This window comes from Salminus brasiliensis, chromosome 12 (assembly GCF_030463535.1).
Source record: "Salminus brasiliensis chromosome 12, fSalBra1.hap2, whole genome shotgun sequence".
Taxonomy (NCBI): Eukaryota; Metazoa; Chordata; class Actinopteri; order Characiformes; family Bryconidae; genus Salminus; species Salminus brasiliensis.
Window position 1 is genome coordinate 7,818,485 of NC_132889.1, and position 20,719 is coordinate 7,839,203.

Sequence of the window (20,719 nt, forward strand, 5' to 3'; positions counted from 1 at the left end):
CAGCTTGATTTAGGACATGTCAGTGTGTCTTTGCTGTCATAACGAAGGGAAAAGTACACCTTGCGTGGCACGAAACGTGCAAAAAGGCATGTACTTAGTCTCTTAATCATTCGTGGTTGTGGGAGTAATGTGTAATAAACCAATCAGCATGTCACTTGCCAGACAGACTGACTGTCTGTCTGGCAGATTGCTAATTAAATGGCGTAAAGCGGGAGTGTATGCACGTTGGGCACCCATCTTTGTTGACAATTCACTGCCAAGATAGCAATGAAGGTCTGACTGTTGACATCTGCCTAGGTTGTTTTCAGTCAGTGGCACAACTGGGTTTTCCGTTGCCAAGATAGCAACATTTTGAGACCACCACACCACCACACCCACCAGCAGATATACTCGCAAGCACCGTTGGGCCCTTGGTGTTCCATAGAAACCCCATGAGATATCCTAGCACTAGTAACAACAGAGGATACTGTAGTATTCACTTGGTAATATCAAGTAACAGTCTGATGAACATCTGAAACTGCTGAATCAGCTGACCATTTTAACACTCTTTGTCCTTCAAATAAATATAGACTACATAGGAGGGGGTTCAGATTTAAGGAAAATTACCTACAACATCAAGAACAGCCTGAGTGGCTTTCACAAATACACTGACAGCATTAGTAAAACGCTGGTGGCTATCAGCAACACTTTGGTTCCATTAGAGTTTAATATGACTGTTAAACTGTTATTAATTCTGAGATTTAGCTTAAAGAGACATGCAATCTCTGTCTGGGAAGGGAAAGAAGTGATGGACTTGACACATGTTTACAAATATTAGATTTGTAGTGGCAGAAAGATGAGACCATGGCTGCAAATGGTTTGGATGAAGTGATAACAATCTCAAGAGCCCAGAAGTGAGCCTTGAGATACAGTAGCATAACAGGAGCAGTGGGCTTTTAGGGCTTTGCCTAGACACGTAACCAAAGCTTTGGCACCACTCATTCTGCCTTTCATTTCTTGTCCTCTACTGCCCCCTGAAGTTGTTCTGCTAAATCCTTCTTTGCCATCTTCTGAGTGTAACTAACATCCCTCAAAGAAACTGAAAAGCAGATCTGAAAGCAGTCTAAGGCTTTTGTTCAGTGTCTCCATGTACATTCATCACTGCGTATCTCTTTTGCACAGTAATACGTAGCTGGTGATTTCAGTTCGGCCATCAAAAGGTTGTGCATATTTGCTGAAACCTTGTATGTTTTTTTACCCAGTACATGCTGAATTCAGATCCATTATAGGAGAGACTCAATCATTTCTCCAGGTTTTAGCTAAACTACAGTTTGCAATGATTTGCAATGATAAATTGATAAAATGATAAAATATTTGATTAATAATTAAATATCATCACTGTCCAATGAAAAACATGTATCTTCAAAATGTGACTTTACAGGAGAAGATCAAAATATATTGTAAAATGTGAAATAAATAATTATATTGGTCCATTCATCCAGAATTATTTAAACAGTCTATAGCAGCTACAGGGTACAAAAACTAAAAATGGAGATAATGGAGATACAGTTTGAGTCAGGAACTCAAAGTGTGTTCTTCATTGAGAGTGTTAATAAGACTCTGCTGCTCTACTCAAATCAGCAGCACATAAGTACTAGATAGATAGACGCCACTGAATTTACATCTTGACATTAAGCAGCTTTGGCCTTATTTACAGAGAAAATAGTAAACTAAACAACTGAGTTTTTAGCCCAGAATTGAGATTAGGACTGTGTCTGAGTCCTGAACTTTATCTGGAAGGTTATTCCAGAGTTTGGAGGCTTTTTTTATGTTTGATATGGTCAGAATAGTTGTCAAAGCATTTTACTGCTAGTTGTACCCTGCTTGAATGTGTAAAATTGCCCAAAAAAACCCTCTCATTATTCTGGCATTTAGCAAATAGAAATAATTTTGGTAATCCTAATTGACAAGAAAAGTTTATTCTGATTTCATGTCAGACAGTGAGAAAAAAATGCATATGTGGTTCTGGTTTCAACTGTATATGGAAAAACTTCAATATACATGGATTGAATTTCAGTATGCATGGTATATATCCTAAGAAAAAATGGAATGGACTTTGAAATATGAAATGAAATTGGACATAAAACAAGCTCTACAACAGCTATACATATATGTGTAATTAGCAACATATAGAAGTAACTTCAAAATCAATGAAAAGAACTTTGATATATATGGGATATATGACAAGATATCTGGAAAGAACTTACAATATTAATCGATTGAACTTTAATACATATGGAATATATTCTAAACTATATGAAAAGTGGAGTCTGATAGGTGTGATGTCAGATCCTGTCACTGTGGATGGATAAGAGCTTTTCATGATTCACTTGATCACTTCTTTATCTTTCTTTCAATTACATGTTCCTATTGCTCACCCAGAACAGTATAAACAAGCTCTACAATACCTAGACTGTGTCTTTTTTGGAAAGTCTGAAAATAAAGACATCTGAAAATGTAATTCTTCATTATAATCTCATTAGAATGAACACAAAATCATCAGTTTTTCCTGTATTTTGATGGCATCTGAATTCCACAGAATTTGCCATAACACTCTCAACCCCTCATTTGAAGACCATCTGCTCCATCAGACTGCTGCCACTGGGTTCCCACTTCCCTGCTGCTGGCGTTAGTGCTGTCCTGTTCCGGATCCTTGGGTTGATTTGTGCTGCATGGCTTGCATGTGATTGTTTAGCTTGCATGGACTTTACACCAGTTCTAGTCCAGGTTCTGCATTATTTCTGTAATGTGGTGCTCACTTACAGCGCTACTGAGTGAGCTATCACGATCACGTGACCAACAGCCACAAGTGCAGAGTCCTTCATCTTAGAGCAGGCAAAACGGAAATGAAAAATAAATCCACTCTGGACTTGAACCCAGGCTGCCGCGTCGTGAGAACGACGCTCTGCCGCTTCCCCAAAGCAGCAGTTATAAAAGCGTCCAACAAATGAAATGTAAAGGGGTGGATTTAATAAACAAAATAAAGGCGGGAAACAAACAAACAAAGGACGCCAGGGGAGAGCTGGCTACCTCTTTAAAACTGGAAATGGAACTAAGGGCAAAAAGGATCTCCCAAAAGAAACAAGAAAACTGGGAAGTTTCAGGGAAGGCAAACACTCCTGCCTTCCTCTGCTACACGAGTGTATGTGTGCTAACACGCACACACACACAGACACACACACTGCACAGACACAGGGAAACAGACTCAGGAGAGACACATGAAGGGGAGTGACACACACTCAGCCTTCACCTCGAGAACTACACAGACTGACACACAGACACACACGACCAGAGTCAAAAGATCCAGCAGTGGGGCAACTGGATCTGTGTGCCTATATAGCCTACTGCCCAGGTGTAGGGAATTGGGCTCAATTACTGGCTGGGGTAACTCGGGGTCTCCCCCTGGTGGCAGGAGGAGGCCTTGCCCTAGAGCTATCCATTACAATTTCATGTTATCTGACCGTTATTCTATTTCTTTTCCCAAACTACACTAGCTTTTTTTATTATCTGTTGTTCTATCTGGTGTTGACCAGAGGAGGATGGGTTCCTCTTTTGAGCATTCGCCCCTCTCAAGGTTTCTTCCTCTTGATCTGAGGGAGTTTTTCCCTTCCACTGTTGCTACTGGCTTGCTCAAAAGAGGCTCGGACCCGGATCTCCATAAAGCTGCTTTGTGACAAAATCCATTGTAAAAATAGCTTTACAAATGTATAATGTAATGTATAATACTGTACAAGCCTACATTAAAACATCAGCATAATGAAGTAGCTTTTATTACACTTCCCTTTTATAATTAGATTTATTATTTATCGAAGGCAGTTGCGGTGTATACAGTTAATTGTTTTGCTCTGTGACTTAGTAGACCACAGTTACCACTGAGCATTGCCACTGAACATTACCCTACAGCAGAGGGAGAGTACTGTCTTTGTCGAGACCTAATAATGTAAAGCAAACAAGCAAATAAAAATTGTCTTTTAAACAATTTTTTTTATTATTATTATTCATTGAAGTCACTTTTCTTATGGGGTCAAGATCTATTCTTTTTTTACCCTGGGATCCATTTGATGTTTTTATTACACCATATCCCGAGTCATGATCATATTTGCAATTCTAAATATTCAAAATATAATTTCCAAATGTGTCCCAAAACATAATGTAAGAACCTGGCACTAATTAAACCAGCTGGCTGTTTTAATGAAGGGTCAGAACAACAAAAAAGGCCAAATCCCTGTTACACATTGAACTTAATAGCCTAATAAGACACCTCCACCATTGGAAATGTAACAAATTACAGCTAGCACACCTGTTTACCTGTAATAGGCATTTCACATTTTCTTTCTTGGATGCACTGTGCTATTTGAATTGATCTAGACATAAATGTGCAATGACAGACTGTAAACCAATACAATAAATTGACAAAATTGTTATGGGGCCAAGAACTGAACCCAGAGGCACCCCAGTTGTGCATATCTATAGACATAAATTATCTGACTGAAACCAACATATATGTGTTCCAGTTCAATACTGTGTTTGTGTTTCTATTGTGTGAAAAATTTCTAACTCTGATGCTGTTCATTCTACACTTCATTTCTTGTCATCTACTGCCCCCTATGGTTGTTCTGCATCAGTTTCTTAACCACCTGCAGAAACATAGACTCTGAACAATATCCTCTAATAAGAACAACTATCTAAAAGCAGCCGCATGTTTTTGTACAGTGTCTCCACTAGTTTGTATCACTGTGCGTCTCGAGCACAGTAATACACAGCTGAGTCCTCTGCTGTCAAACCAGACAGTTTCAGATACATCATGCTGTTGGAATTGTCTCTGGTGATTTCAGTTCGGCCTTCAAAAGATGCTGCGTATCCAGTGCTGTATGCAAGGTCGGAAATATATCCCATCCACTCCAAAGGTTTTCCAGCCTGTTGTCTGATCCAGTGCATGTAGTGGCTAAAAGTGAGTCCAGATCCTCTACAGGAGAGACTCAGAGTTTCTCCAGGTTTCTTCAGAACTGCAGTTTGTAACGACTCCATACTTTGACATTTCACACCTGCTGAGACAAGAAATTTCATTATTATGTATTAATTATGTGACAAAGAGCAAAGCATTGAAAGAACAGAGCATTGAATCCCAGCTTCAGTCAGGAACTCACTGCTGAAGCTGAGTAGTAGCAGTAATAAGGAGAGTGTGTTCTTCATGGTGAGGGTTAGTGATGAGACTTTACTGCTCCACTCAGATCAGCAGCTCATAAGTACTGGATGGACACACACCACCCTGGATTTGCATCCTGATGTCATAAATATTGAAACCTCCACATTGGAGTCTAGTTCTGTGGGGTTTGTGGTGGTCCTGTTATAAGGATATTATGACACACACTGTTATTATGGGGAGGGTTCATCATTCATCCATGCAGTGCAGTTTATTATATTATTAGACTTCATTCTGCTCTGAAATGGAGTTTAATAAATGCAAATGGCACAATAAAATACTACTAACAAACACTGGATTTATTCCTGATTGTTATTCATCTTCCTGATCTGAGTAACAAAAAGATTCCCAGTGTTTTTCCATCTCTGTTCCGCATTTCGTAATATACTCAACCCTTTCTGAAAAGTATTAAATCAATATTATAATATTTGGTTTAATGAAGGCAAGTTTTATTTAGTTGTGTCCAGTTCAGTGTTACAGAGTCCTAATAAAGGCTGGATTTAGCTCTTCAACAGAATGTTATTATAAGATATTATCACCATATCAATCAGTAGGTTGAACTTTCAGTACAATCAGAACCAGAACACTGTAGATGACTCTTGCTCAAGAACATCACATATTCCATATACATACTGACAATACATAAATGAAGAAAAAGACAAAACTTTATAGAAAATGTTATGCTGTGAAGAATGTACTCTGAGTAGCTTCAGATTGGTAATTGATCCAAAATTGACACACTTTCCTTTTTTAAGATAAATGTAGTTGATCAGCCAAGACATGAACAATGTCAGGCATTTTCTTCTTTAGTTCTTCACTGGAGCTTTGAGGCTGATGAATCTAACAAGTAAACTTTCTACATGCTGACAGAGCTGAGTGTAAAGACAGAGCAGCTTGTAACGGTTCGTTCTGAACTTCATGTCATATCCTTTACTGCCCCCCTGTGGTACTTATGCTGAACTATCTTCACCACCTGTAGACCCTTTTTGTACAGTGTCCCCACACATATTTACCACTCTGCCTTTCTTTGCACAGTGATGAGTCCTCTGCTGTTGTACTGGACAGTTGCCCATTGCCCATAATCCCAGCAGCACTGGATGGACTGGATGGAAACACAGCAGGCTGGATTTGCATCATGATGTCATTGAGGATTGAGGTATTGAGGATCTCTTTGTGCGACACTGAAGAGCCACCTCTACAATTACAATCAGGACATTTGCATACAGCCAGTTTAAGGTGGTAATTTCCCTCCCCAATCTTTCCCACTCCAATCACCATAACATGGCCCATGTAAATGGTCTGACCCTGATCTGGCACACATCTGGCCCATACGATGCCTGGAATCTGGCCTATTTAACGTGGACCTGTGGCTGCGTTGAGGCAGCCAGACTCAACCTAGCCAATAAGTCACCCTGAGTAAACTCTCCCTGAGTCAACACCATCATTCAAGGTCAATATGCCCTTGCATATGGTATAACTGGTACACATCTGACCCACAAGACGCTTGATGATTGGGCCATTTAAGGTGAAGGCAAGGTTCATTCTTCTGTCACCAATTTAGCCCGGACATGGCCCACAGCATACCGGACTTCTGGCCCATATAAGGTGGACCTGTGGCTGAGTTGAGGCAGCCAGACTCGCCCTGAGTCAATGCTCTAAATGCTCTCGCATCTGCTGATGTGGGTCACATTTGGGCCAAAAATTCATTGCTATCTCGTGAGGAAGAGGAATATGAGGGATGTGGCAGTGAACAAAAATACATCATTCATAATAGTCAAAATCAAATCAAATCAAATAAAATTTTATTTGTCACATACATAGTCATACACAGTATAACTTGCTGTAATGTGGTGCTCACTTACAGCGGGGTTTGAACCCAGGCCGCCGTGTTGGCGGGCCGGCGCGCTACTGAGTGAGCTACCACTATCACGTGACCAACGGGCCCAAGTGCAGAGTCTTTCAATTTTAGAGCAGGTAGAACGGAAATGAAAAATAAAGCCTCTCGGGACTCGAACCCAGGCCGCCGCGTCACGAGACTGACGCTCTGCCGCTTCACCAAAGCAGCAGTTATCGAAGCGGCTACCAAAAGAAACTTTAAAAAGGATGGGTTTAATAACAAAGGACGCCAGGGGAGAACTGGCTACCTCTTTAACTCTAGAGGGAAAAACAACTTAGGGGCAAAAAGGATCTCCCAAAAGAAACCAGAAAACTGAGAAGTTACAGGGAAGACAGACACCTGCCTTCCTCTGTAACACGAGTGTATGCGTGCTACGCGCACACACACACAGACACACACGGGCACACACACCAGGGAAGACAGACACTCCTGCCTTCCTCTGGTACACGAGTGTATGAGTGCTACACGCACACACATACACACACAGACACACACACCGCACAGACACCGGGAGACAGACTCGGGAGGGACACACACGAAGGGGAGTGACACACACTCAGCCTTCCACTCGAGAAAATACAGGCACACAGACACACACACCACCAGAATCAAAAGATCCAGCAGCGGGGCAACTGGATCTGTGTGCCTATATAACCTACTGCCCAGGTGTAGGGAATTGGGCTCGATTACTGGCTGGGGTGACTCGGGGCCTCCCCCTGGTGGCAGGAGGAGGCCTTGCCCTAGAGCCACCCCTTACACTTGCAGTGAAATGCTTTTATGACAGTCTGCCCACATCAAGCTATACAATAAAAATCTACATTTAAACTTAATGAAACCTTAACTTAATGAAGTAAAGAGTCGTTACGGCGGCCGTCGTCAGCGGCGCCATCTTGTAGATTAGTAATAGTCTTGTAATAGTGTTATAGTGTTAAACATATATCCACTTATTCATCCATCTCCTTATCCACTTATCAAGAGCCTACCTGGAATAGTTGGAAATCACAAGCTACCATGAGCATATTTATGTATTGTAAATTATTGTGTATTTGTATATCTTTTATATTATGTAATCTTTAGTATAACCTTTACTATATAGCTTATTGGTAAACATTTCAGCTTGAAAATGTTGTTAAATTACATAAAATAACAAACAATTGGTAATTAAATAAATTTAAACAACAAAAGAATAAAAGTCAGCAAAATGAAAGATGGACGGTGTTATGTTGTATGCAGTTATACTGATTTAATGCTTAACATGTTGCAAAATGAATAATAATGGAAAATGCATTGGTCATATGGGTCATATTGTTTACACTGGGTTGATTTCAGCTCCAGTATTCCCATTAACACAAGGTAAAGTGTTTTGGAACTGGAATGTTAGTTTAATGTAAAATGTCACATGTAGGCACACAAAACATGAGTGGATCATGTTTAGTGACGGAGAAACCAAGACAACTAAGTAACAAATGCAGAGGCAAAGATATGAAGTATTTGAACTTATTACAGATTAGTTTTTCTCATTGTCGTTGGTATGTAAGCGGATCCTTTTTTTGGACTGAAGTTTAGACCGTGGCCTGAGCAACATCATAATACAAAGAAAAAGCACATATGGAGAGACAGAACACAAAGGATGCATCAGAAGTTTCTCAGCTTCAGGTGAATTAAAGGCAACTTCTCAATCAGCCAGACACAGCTGCCAGAGATGCCGACTGATCACACAGGTCTGAGAGGACTATCAGCGATGCTCTAACACAGGATGTATAGGACAGTTGATTTTACTCGTGGTTACTCTCTCGGCATTGGGAATGAAGCCCCACTCCATGTTGGCGTCTTTGAATGCACAAGTGAACTGTGCACTGTTGTACACCTTTCCAGACACAGTTAAGTAGCTGAGGACAACTGCTGTGTTCTTTTCATTGATGTGAACTGTGCTGCTGCCTTCCATGTACTGACCATTGTTCATTTTCCACATCACATACACATCCCCCAGATCAGAGCTCCTGACCTCACACAACAGGGAGACAGTGTCTGTGTCTTTGACGTCCTTCTCAGGTTTGTAGAAGACAATAGAAGGTTTGCCTACATGAGAAAAATGATTTGTAAATTAGAGCTGTATTTCAGATAAACAGCACTTTTTTAACAACACAGTTTTAACTAATGAGAAGATTTGACTCCAGGACAGCTGGACTTACCTCCTTTCTTCACCTTAATTTTGTCTGAGAATGGTGTTTTTTCCCTTTCAGTAAAGCACTCCACTTCTGACCCCGAAAACCATTCAGACTGATCGAGAGTCAAACTGCTAGTCTTAGTAAAAGGTGGTGTTGTCTGTTTAACATTATCTGTTCCGCTACTTTCACGTCTGCTGCCTCCAACTGTCCATGACACGATTGCTCCATCCACTTCATTTTTATTATCACCAGTTACGACACAGGTGATTGTAGCTTTATTACGTACAAAGAGATCCTTTGCTGATGGTGGATTGATCTTTAGAGAGAACATAGCTACATAAGAAAAAAAAAGGAAAAGGAAATGTAAGGCAAATTCATTGAGCATTGTGATTTTTAATATATATATTATATAATTATAATTATTTGAATTATAACCAAAAATGGTTTTCTTTTGTTCATGATTTAAGTACAAAAAAAAAAAAACATAATTTCATATTCATCACGAATAATTTGACAAATTTAATTCCCTTTCCTTGGTTTAGCTTATAGTGTACAAAATTCAGAAATACATAATCTCAAATTATTAAACTATTTAATTTAGGCACAAAGGACTACTTAAACAGTATAAATACCACATATCCTTTGACCTAGCTCAGCACACGCAACCACAATCATCTGGAGGACTGCTTACTTGACAGTTATTAAACGCCATTGCCCCGCCTAATTCATTTAAACTTTATTGCTATTATACTATATAATACAATAGTGATACAATAGTGCAGCATCACCACCAAGAGCTCCACAGAAGGCTCACCTGGACAGAAGTTAAAATGCAAGCATAAGGCTGCAAATTAAGTCATGTATTATTGCTCATGCAGTAATCATATGGCTTATTATTCAGTATCTACAGTTAATACATTTTGTACGTTTTTTGAAGTATTCATTATCTTTATTACATGGCTAAACATTTGGGGACAGCTGCGTTTCCAAGAGCATATACTTACTGTAATGGTCAGTGAAAGGAGATAATCACATAAGCATTCAAAGCTTACCTAAGCTTGTACAAACACTGATGCTCTTTTTTACTGGGTTGCCAAGATCATTGACCTGGCAGGTATATTCCACCCTTTTGTTACAATGTTGTGATGGCACTCTTATCTGACTGGACACTGTCACACGTCCATCTGCTTGCATCATAGTATTACTGCTCATCTGGACAGATGTGGGATTCCATGTGATCTTTGGGTAAAATCCAGTTCCATAACACAAAAGTATCTGTGATTCTGCTTTCTCTGTGTTGGAAACCATCAAGAGCTCCACAGACGGTTCACCTGGACAGAAAACCAAATAAAATGTTTAGCATGAAAAGCCAAAACTCTGCGCTCTGCGCAAAACTCTGCACTTACACTTATAGGATTATTCACTAATTCTATTTAAGGCATTATTAAGTAGCTACCATTATTTGTTCAGTTACTATTATGAAGGAAAGTTGTTGAAAAATTCAGAGTTATAGGTATAGCTGTTTGACCTGTTTGTAACCCGTACTTGAATACCTCATTGTCAAAATTACACATGTTACACATCAGTTTTATAGAAGTTTGGGAATAACTTAGATGCTAAATAATTGAGAGTATATCCTCAATATTTCAGAATATATTAATTTATTTTGTTTGTTTCCAATTTTCATGTTAATAAAATTGCAAATTCCCACCCACCTACTACCTCAGACTCACCCCATCACATGATGCTGAGGCTACCATGTGGTCGCACTGACCACATGATGTCCACACTGCTACTAATATAATGACATTGGACAGCTGATCATGCTTTTAGGACATTGCTTTTAATTTGGTTATGTCAGCTAGCAGACACCTACACTAGCTAACATCAGTATGAATGCATCTACCAGCCAAGGGACAGTGACATACTTCAATTCTTGAACTCTCAGTTACTAGGTACTAGGTACCCTAGTTATGAGAGTAACGCATTAATGTATAGGACACATACAGGTGTTCAGAGTGTAAGATACTAAACACCTTAAACAGTGTTCCAAAATATGGCCACTATTTAGACAGTGTGCTGAGACGTAAACCTTCCTCACCAAATATGTCTCCAGTGGAATCTGATTGCCAGTATTTGGAAGGGCTTTGTTGAACTTCGCAGGTGAAGTTGTAATCCTTCGTCTGGTAAATCGTGGGAATATTGACTCGTGTGGTTACAGTGCTTTGGCTTTTGGACACTTTCACATATTCCTCATGAATTTGATGTCCATTGGCCTGGAAGGCTACAGAGAATTCACCAGAGGGAAGATCTCTAGCGGAGCATTCCAGAACAGCGCTGACTCCTTTTAGTACATCCGCAAGAGACCTCCTGATCTCCACTGTAGGCGTTTTATCCACAGGCTCTGAAGAACATGAGGACATTTCATCAGCATGGAAAAATGCTTTAGATAAGATAGTCCTTTATTAGTCCCACAGTGGGGAAATCCTTACAACAGCAGCAACAACTGTATGAACAGTTGTTGTAATTAACTTTAATTATATCATGTTGGATATCCTAATATGCTTACCTAGAACATTAACGGCCTCTTCATGTTCCTTGCTACATGGCTGTTTAACTCGGCATGCCAGTCTCTGCTCTTTTTCCCATTCTGTTACTGACAGAGTCAGAGTGCTAGTTATGAGCTGGGTTTTGTTGCCGGGATTATCAACAGCTGTGTGTGTACCGTCTCTCTGCTTTCCATTCAGAACCCATGAAACTCTGGTGTTGGGTGCAGCCTTAACAACACAAGAAGCAGTTACTTCTTCTGAACCCGTCTTTGCAGACGCAAGACGAGGTTTCTTCAGATAAATTAGTGGCTTCAACAATGGATGATCTGAAATGTTCAAGAGATCAGCTTGAGTTAGAGATTGTAGAACAGTTGGGATACTTTTTGTCCTAATAGCTGTTTTCTCCCCCTTGGCCGATTAGATTGTTAGATGTTTCCTGTAATGATCTACCAGTCTCTGACATCAACTGGGCAAAGGTTTTACCCACTCCTCCATGCAGAATTCTTTCAGCTGGGTGACATTTTAGCTTTAGTTTTTAGCCAGATTTTTATAAAGAATATAATAATAATATTAATTGAATTTCTAGTGGATTCTATGTTGGAGAGCTCTCCAGGCCCTGCTGCAGAAAAGCAGCCCCAAACCTTGATGCTGTACTTTGACTTCAGCTGTGTTGAGAGCTACTTATAGGTCCTGTGAAGATATTTTAGAATTGTAGGAGACTTCTCCTGGTTGTTGGACTAAATTTGCTAGGATGGCCCGACCTCGCCACATACTTGTACTTTATTTGGCAGACAGTTGAACGTCTAATTTACCTTCTTTCTGAAGGCCTTAGAAAGCTTTTTTCCATATTACCACAGTAATAACACTCACTTTACCAATCAAGAGAACACCAAACTAAATGTCTTCAGTGTTATTGGTTTACTTATAGTACCTCCATCTCCCAACTGTTTAGGGGAAGATCATATATATATATATATATATATATATATATATATATATATATATATATATATATATATATATATATATATATATATATATATAAAATAAAGCTTTCATGGGATCTCCTAACTTTTTTACATCACTGTACCACATCATCACAGTTGCCATCCTTACCTCTGCACGTGTTCCATGTTGACCTGACATTTTCGGGATTGTGGGTTGCCTGTGGGTTGCCTATAGTCAGCAGAGTGATGTTGGGCTCCTTTGTAGACACAGCTATGGACACTGAGATAAAACAGGGTCACATAAATCTAGCAGTGTTGTGCATGTTCAGTGTTCAATGAAGCAGTTTAATTATACAATGTTATGTGAGACAGAACCTTTACTTAACCCCTTGAGCAGCCTTTGGGCCCCAGGTGGGTCGAAATTGTTATTACAAACTTCTATTACTAATAGACCCAATAGACCCAACAGTTTCTACAGAAGTCCCTCTAGATACTAAGTAATATGTCTTAGTTTGTAAAAAGCCTTCCTGTGTTAATGGGTTAAGCTGGTTACTCACACTGAGACCACATCCACACCAACAGCTTCAGCCTAGCGTCTGTTTTTCTGAAATAACTGAAGCAAACTTCAGACACCAAACATGTCTTGGCTGCTCGGCTGCATCTAGGTTCAGTAATCAATCAAGTTAATTTTGAGTTGTGACCTGATTAGTCCTTTAAGAGACAAACTAGTATATGATATGGGGAGCTGTTACTTTCTAAGAACTAGTCAATATAGCTGTCTTGCTGGTGATGAGTTTTGCTGCTCAGAAGAATAGTCTGATTTATTTCCAATTAAATGTTTTAATGGTATCTTTTAATGCTATTAAATGCTGTCAATTTAAGTTGATACTGTTATTTTTATAATACTATTAATGAACAAATTAATATATTACTACTGGAGTGCTACTGTAATTAAAATGTTAAAATGAATATAAAAAAGCACTTACATACACACAATCTGACATAATGGTTACATTTTGTAAACAATGACAAATGTAAGGAACATTTTACCAGCAGAGGGAGTTTCTGACTCTGCAGGGAGCCATATGTTTTCTTGTACTTATGTGTTATGTAAAAGTTTGGGCGCCCCTTGATCACTACACATTAACATAATACAACAATAATATTTAATATTTAATGTGGTTTCACACACTCAAATGTAATATGTTAAGTTCAGCTTATGCTGTACAGCATGTATGCTTTATAAAAGTGTCTACTCTGCAGAAGATGGGAATGTAACATTAATAACGTTAACAACTAACCAGATGCTCTCGGCTATAAAACAGCAAGGGTGGTTGATCTACAATGCAGTAGACAAAAACAGTAAAGAACACACCTGTCCAGGTCAAAACCACAAGTAGCAATGATACAGACATGGGTGAATCAGGAGAGGAGAAGTTGGACGAGTGAGAGTTCCGACACCGAAAGTAAATCCAACCGGCAAACAAGTCCAAAAAGAAAATCCAGACAGAAATATTGGTTGGTATGCAACTCAGATGAAGTGGACATAGGTAAATATATATTTTTGGGTTGAGGTTTGATTAAACATAGCAGAAGCAAGTTAGATGTTTGATGACGGGGAGCGATTGAACTGTCCATGATTGGATGGTTGAGAACATGTGTTAATGACGTGGGGGCCTGAGTGTTTATGGAAGATGGAATCTTGAGACAGGTCTTATTTACACTCAGACTGGGATGCCCAAACTTTTCTCAAAATTTCTCAACCTTATCAGAAATGCAAATCAGTCTTTCATAGGTGTTTCAGCATGGATGTTATTTTTGTCTCCCTTTGTTGGCTGTTGTGTGGAGAGGAAGGAAGGCAGGACAGGCTTGAGCGAGCACAGCAAAAAGTCCCCAAAAGGCAGAAGTGAAAGGCCATCTGTGTCCCCGAGACACCTGCACAGGAAAGACCGACACATTTGCATGCGTATATGTAACTGGTGCTCTTTTTTTCTCTTCTGTTGCTTTGCTTTTTTCACGGGTGGATGCGCTAACATGTGTTGATACAGCTCTACTCATTAGAACAACACAAATTTAGCAAAACTCTGAAACATTGTATTGTATTGTATTGTTCATCAAAAAAGGTGTTTATTTACTTTTGGAAGAGGTTTGTTTCAGTAAAAGCAAAACAAGACACAATGTGAAAGTATTTAAAGATGAAACATCTAGAAAGTGTTGAGGAATGGCAAAAAGGAGCTCAGTCTCAGAGCAGAATGATAGATAGATAGATAGATCTTCAGGTCTTTACACTCTCATCTCACCTGAAATTGTAAAGAATTTTACTCTAGTTAGGACACAGTTCAGCAAATTGTTATTACAAACTTCTATTACTAAAGAATAGACCCAACAGTTTCTACAGAAGTCCCTCTAGATACTAAGTAATATGTCTTAGTGTGTAGAAAACCTTCCTGTGTTAATGGGTTAAGCTGGTTAGTCACTAACTAACTAACTGAAGCAAACTTCAGATACCAAACATGTCTTGGCTGCTCGGCTACATCTAGGTTCAGTGATCAATCAAATTAATTTTGAGTTGTGACCTGACTAGTTACTTTAAGAGACAAACTAGTATATGAAATGGGGAGCTGTTACTTTCTAAGAACTAGTCAATATAGCTGTATTGCTGGTGATGAGTTTTGCTGCTCAGAAGGATAGCCTGATCCATTTCCAATTAAATGTTTTAATTATATCTTTTAATGCTATCAAATGCTGTCCATTTAAGTTGATACTGCTATTTTTATAATACTATTAATGAACCAATTAATAGATTAGTACTTTAGTGCTACTGTAATTAAAATGTTATAATGAATATAAAAAAGCATTAACTACAAACGATCTGATAGATAGATCTAGATAGATAGATCTTCAGGTCTTTACACTCTCATCTCACCTGCAATTGTAAAGATTTTAACTCTAGTTAGAACACAGTTCAGCAAACTGTTTTTTCTGTTTAACTTAGTAAATACATAACATTCATTATTTTATATTTTTTTGACTTTTGGTTAACCTCTTAAAAAGCCTATGGCATGGCGGCAGGCCGGAGGAGTTCTATCCGCCAGTTTGTACAGATAGTTAATGAGTAATACACAGTAGTGTGTAATAAGCCTTGGAGTGTTAAGGGGTTAAGCAAGTGAATTGCAAAATGTGTCTAATGCACGGCAACACTGTAGACAAAGAGGGTTCTGTGTAGTATTAAAAGTGGTGTATAAATGTGTGTGTGTCTTACCTTGATTACAGTGACTCCGATGCAGTAGAACAGGGAGATGAGGAAGAGGAAGACAAAAGTTAAGGCAGTTTTTGTCATGTTACTCTCATCTGTCTCTGCTGGATCGTACTGAAACATCTCAGTCAACAGAATGTCGTCTGAAAAACACATACACACTAATTATGGCGGCTGTCTTCCATTTTTCAATGCCGTATACTGCAAACCCACAACACAAACTACAATAATACATGCCATGCCTTCAGAACTTCAGAGGACTATAGTTTACAGTTTGAGTGGCTTCTGCCTTATGGAAGCCAGTCCCCTCTCTAAAAAGTGAAGGCAGGAGTGATAAATAACAGGGCTAAAAGGGAAGAGATGGGGTGGTGGAGGGTTGTACAGACTTTGACATAGACATGTAAACAATGTACAGATGGAATTTGTAGGATAATAGATTTCTGAGGAAAGGCTTCAGGCAAGTTCCTCCTCCCAAAATTCAGTAAGTATTTCCTAATACCACTTTGCTAGTTCGGGGCATGCCTTCAGCCTATGATGATTTGGGAAAACACTGTAAAAGAAGGGTAGAAATTGTTGTGAAGAACTTTAGGCTATAGATCGGGTGGCTTATGCTTCCAAGGAACAGTTCCAAAGTCTTGGCACATTAGGATTGGACTGTGACCTAAATGTTCATAGGCTGTGAGACATACTGCTTCGACTGGACTGAGTACAATGAGGACAGTCACTACATACTTAGAGTGATGAAGTAATATGTCTGGTGAAAGAGAGGTGCATTAGATGAAGGGACTTGACTGAGTTCGAAGGTAATGTGACAGACAACTCAAATTGTTGCAGCTGAAGTGAAATAGGTACGATGATGGTTGGGTGGATTGATCAGTAATGATTGGGGAGATGGAATGATGAGGGAGGAATGATAGGTGATGTGTTGTAACATCAATAAAAAGGGCAACAGTGGCATGCTTTCCAAAGAGTCAACCCGGATTCACCATACTGGTAAAGCACAGATGTTCGTAACTCATCACTGGTCTTACTGTGTTTTCCTTATCAGCCAGTGTTCTACCTGTTAGCTTCAGCAGAGTTGATTTGCATTACCATACCTTTTTTAATATGGCTGATGTCAATGTTTGTAACTCATTTGGTGATGTGTTTGCCTCATCACAATAAGGCTTTCCTTTTCTTGTTTTTGAGTGTTAATAACACATTGCAAAGTAAAGATTGAAGATTTTTGGACCTTAATTTTATAGATTAACATGAGCTCAAGATACTACTTGGCAAGAGACAGGTCACTGTAGTCCTTTATATGTGTGCTAAAACTGCTTATTAACCCCTTAAAAAGCCTATGGCCTATCGGTCGAAAGTGTTTTTACAAACTTCTATTACCAAAGAATACCCCCACCAGTTTAGACAGAAGTCCCAGTAGTTACTGGATAATACACTGTAGTGTTCATTAGGCCTGTCTGCATTAAGGGGTTAATCTAAAATATGGAAATATGAAAAAAACACCTTCTGATGTCTAGTTCATAATATCTAGTTTATATTACATCTATACATTTACAACTGTTTACAGTATTTGTAATAGGAAAGCAGCGACCCTGAGTTGGTATTGTTCTATTAAGACAAAGTTAGGGATCTACTTCCAGCAGACAGACAGGGTATTATTGCCTTTTGAAGTAAATAGTTAAAGACAGACAAAGCACACAGCGATGTTAAGCAATACAGATTCACCAACACTCATTTGACATACGACACAAACATATACTTTGTCGATATGTGAAGAAAATATGTCACTTTTGCAACAACCTCACCTTTTGCATCAGTTGTAGTGAACATGCAGTATTTTATCTGAGGATGGATAGTTTATTCGTCTGTTTGCCATTCTACATAATTTCATACTTTACTCTCAACTATAATGGGTTATATTCTGACCAAAATAGATCAGATTAGGTTAAGATTTAGTGTAGTCTTTGCTCATTTTCTGTGTCTTGTACCATTAAAAAAATAAAAAGTATGTTTTTATAAGTGTCCAAAAGTATGATGTATATACACTGTTTTCCAAGAGTCAAATGTTACTGCAATGACACTTTTTAAGCAAGTATGAAGTGGGTTATGATGTATAAAGGTAGCATAATTAAATATTTCCATACTCGTATCATATGCTGACTTTTTTTTTATTATAAATGTTTAAAATGTGTAAAACAACACACACATATAAAACACACTCAAAGACAAAGACATGACACTGATTAAAGGAAAGAAGTAACAGCGTAACATAGAACAAACATGACTAGCAGACACCTTGCATGTTTTAATATCTGCAGGTTGAGGCTGGGGTAACGTTCATGCTGAGGCTCACTAAGGTAGGTTTGTTTGAAGAATTGACAATGGACCTGGCTATCAGGTGGACAGTTGGATCAATGGCCTCATGGTATACTAAGCAGCTGAATGTTGTCCCACTCTCCCATTGCCCTGGACTCACAGCCAGCTGGCTGTAAACCGAATAGAGATTTTTCTCAATCTCAATCAAGCTAGTGGTTCTCTACTGGTCCTCTTCGGTATTGTTCAGTTTCTCATCATTAGCAAGCCAATGCACAATCACTTCTTTAGGGTAGAAGTGCTTCACATAGCAAGTCAAGGTCACCAAGTCATCCTGTAGGCTCTCAGATGGAGGAAGCAAGTAAACAGAGGGGCACCTCTTAGCACCTCCTAAGAACATGAAATCATATTGAGGGTCAAAATGCCAAAATACAGAACTATTCTTCGAAGGCTGGCTCACACAAGTCACTAATTCAGTTTACACAGTCCTTAAAATAAGGAACTACTGGAGCTGGATTGGTTGGGTAGAAGAGGTTGTGTGATGCAATGAGGGGGGGGTTGACTGTATAATTGGTCTGAGATAACGTATCTGTTTTGGTGTCCCCAGATTCCTGCAGATTACTCAGACTGAAAGGTCATTAAGCCTTTCAGATATAGTATATGAACGAAAGTATTGGGACACAGCTCCTATGAAACCAATCCAGAATCCAAACCTTCTTTCTAAGTGACTAGAGGTGTGGAAAAAAATGAGTAAAACTGTGTCTTACCATCTTTTCTTCTGTATTCGTACGTTTTGACTAATTCAAAGACACTGTGCCCCACAACACAGGTGAATGTTGCACCTTTGCTGCAGTCACTGTAATCGATTGCAGCATAGGCCGTGACAAAGTCCCCCTTATTATCATCATCTCTTTTAATTGTAGACGTGATGTTTTGACCGTTACGCATCCATCCGATGTGGTTGAATCCTTTAGGTTTGGTAGCTTTGCACTGAAGTTTTCCTGATCCCCGGACCAGCATGTCCTCATCAGAGGGGGGGGATTATTGTTACCTTTTCTGTTTCGTTTTCTGATGGTGCTGCAGGAAAAGAGTAGAAACACAGGGGTCATAACAGACGAGTAGATACTTTCAAAAGTAGACATGTTTCAAGGGCAATGTTGTGTTGTAATGTAATTGCCAGTTTCAGATAAGTGAAACGCTTTTGGCCACCTGCAAGCTGGAAATCAACTGAGTGAAAGCAACTGAGAAAGATCAGCTTAGAAATTAACTAATGATTAGACACTTAAAATGATGGCTGAGGTAGACAATTTTGGGGCGGTAGACCAAAGCAGGATATACTTCAATGTCACCCAAAAAGAGATGTTACTGTACATGTGCTGTAAAGATACTTAACCCTAACCCTAAACAGATAGAATGGCTCTATATATATATACAAATTGCACTTTCACTGAAGGGTGCATAACTTAAATGTGTGTTTGGTTGTAAATTGTTGCTGTCACACACAAATTGTGTCTCTAAAACAGCAACTTTACAGAAGACAGGAAAAGTGACCTTCTTCAGAAGTGACCTTCTTTCTGAGTGGCTTAACGCATGTATTTGTTTCAAAATAAGGGTTTTAAGCAAATAAATGAGAAATAAGATGTAAAACTCTTTCTCACCATCTTCCCTTCTGTAATCGAACGTTTTGACTAATTCAGCAAACAGTGAGTGCTCCACCACACAGGTATATACTGTGCCTTTGCTCCAGTCACTGTAATCGATTTTAGCTCTGCTGTAATGGAGGAACCTATTTAATTTGTCTCAGTTGTAGAAGTGATGTTTTGTTCTTTACGCATCCATCTCATGCTCTTGAAACCTGCACGTCCAGTAGCTTTGCACTGAAGATCACCTGCTCCCCAAACCAGCATGTCTTCATCGGAGGGGGGGGTTATTTTCACCTTTTCTATTTCATCTAACGTTGCTGCATGAAAATTAGTGGACATATTTCAGTAGTCATTAAATCCTTTACTCCTTCAATAAAGAGTTTGAGGTAGATAAGGCTAAATAAAGGTCTTCAAAGGGTTTTGAGTGATGCCACAGAAGAACCACTTTCGGTAGCATAAAGAACCATGTGTGCCAGAGGTAAATTTGCCAGAGGTAAAGCAACAATTTTCACGGTAATTTAATACTGTGGGCCCTATATTACACCCTGCGCACGGCGCGTCACGATGCTCGTTGCTATCATACAACCCACCAATAGTCTATTTTCATGCCTATTTTCACGACTGAAAACAAACCTAGGCAGACATCAAAGTCAGGCGTTCGTTGCTATCTTGGCAGTGAATTGTCAACACAGGCATGTGCCCAA

General features: G+C 39.2%; 1 protein-coding gene and 1 gene segment (V, D, J or C); both read right to left on the bottom strand.

Moving 5' to 3' along the window:
* Nucleotides 1–8,357: 8,357 nt before the first annotated feature.
* Nucleotides 8,358–13,083, bottom strand: LOC140573774 (Ig heavy chain C region-like). The segment is given in 6 exon segments: nt 8,358–9,218; nt 9,332–9,640; nt 10,360–10,638; nt 11,409–11,711; nt 11,877–12,084; nt 12,973–13,083. Coding segments are annotated over 6 exon segments (1,473 nt in total).
* A 1,516-nt stretch (nt 13,084–14,599) lies between these two features.
* LOC140574510 (immunoglobulin alpha-2 heavy chain-like) overlaps nt 14,600–20,719 on the bottom strand; it is a 32,832-nt gene continuing 26,712 nt past the window's right edge. Inside the window, exons 4-7 of the mRNA XM_072694348.1 lie at nt 20,261–20,332; nt 19,140–19,373; nt 16,066–16,202; nt 14,600–14,738 (exon numbers count right to left, since the gene is read on the bottom strand). Coding sequence (XP_072550449.1) covers nt 14,616–14,738; nt 16,066–16,202; nt 19,140–19,373; nt 20,261–20,332 — 566 coding nt within the window. The 3' untranslated portion in view covers nt 14,600–14,615. The remainder of the gene's footprint in view (nt 14,739–16,065; nt 16,203–19,139; nt 19,374–20,260; nt 20,333–20,719) is intronic.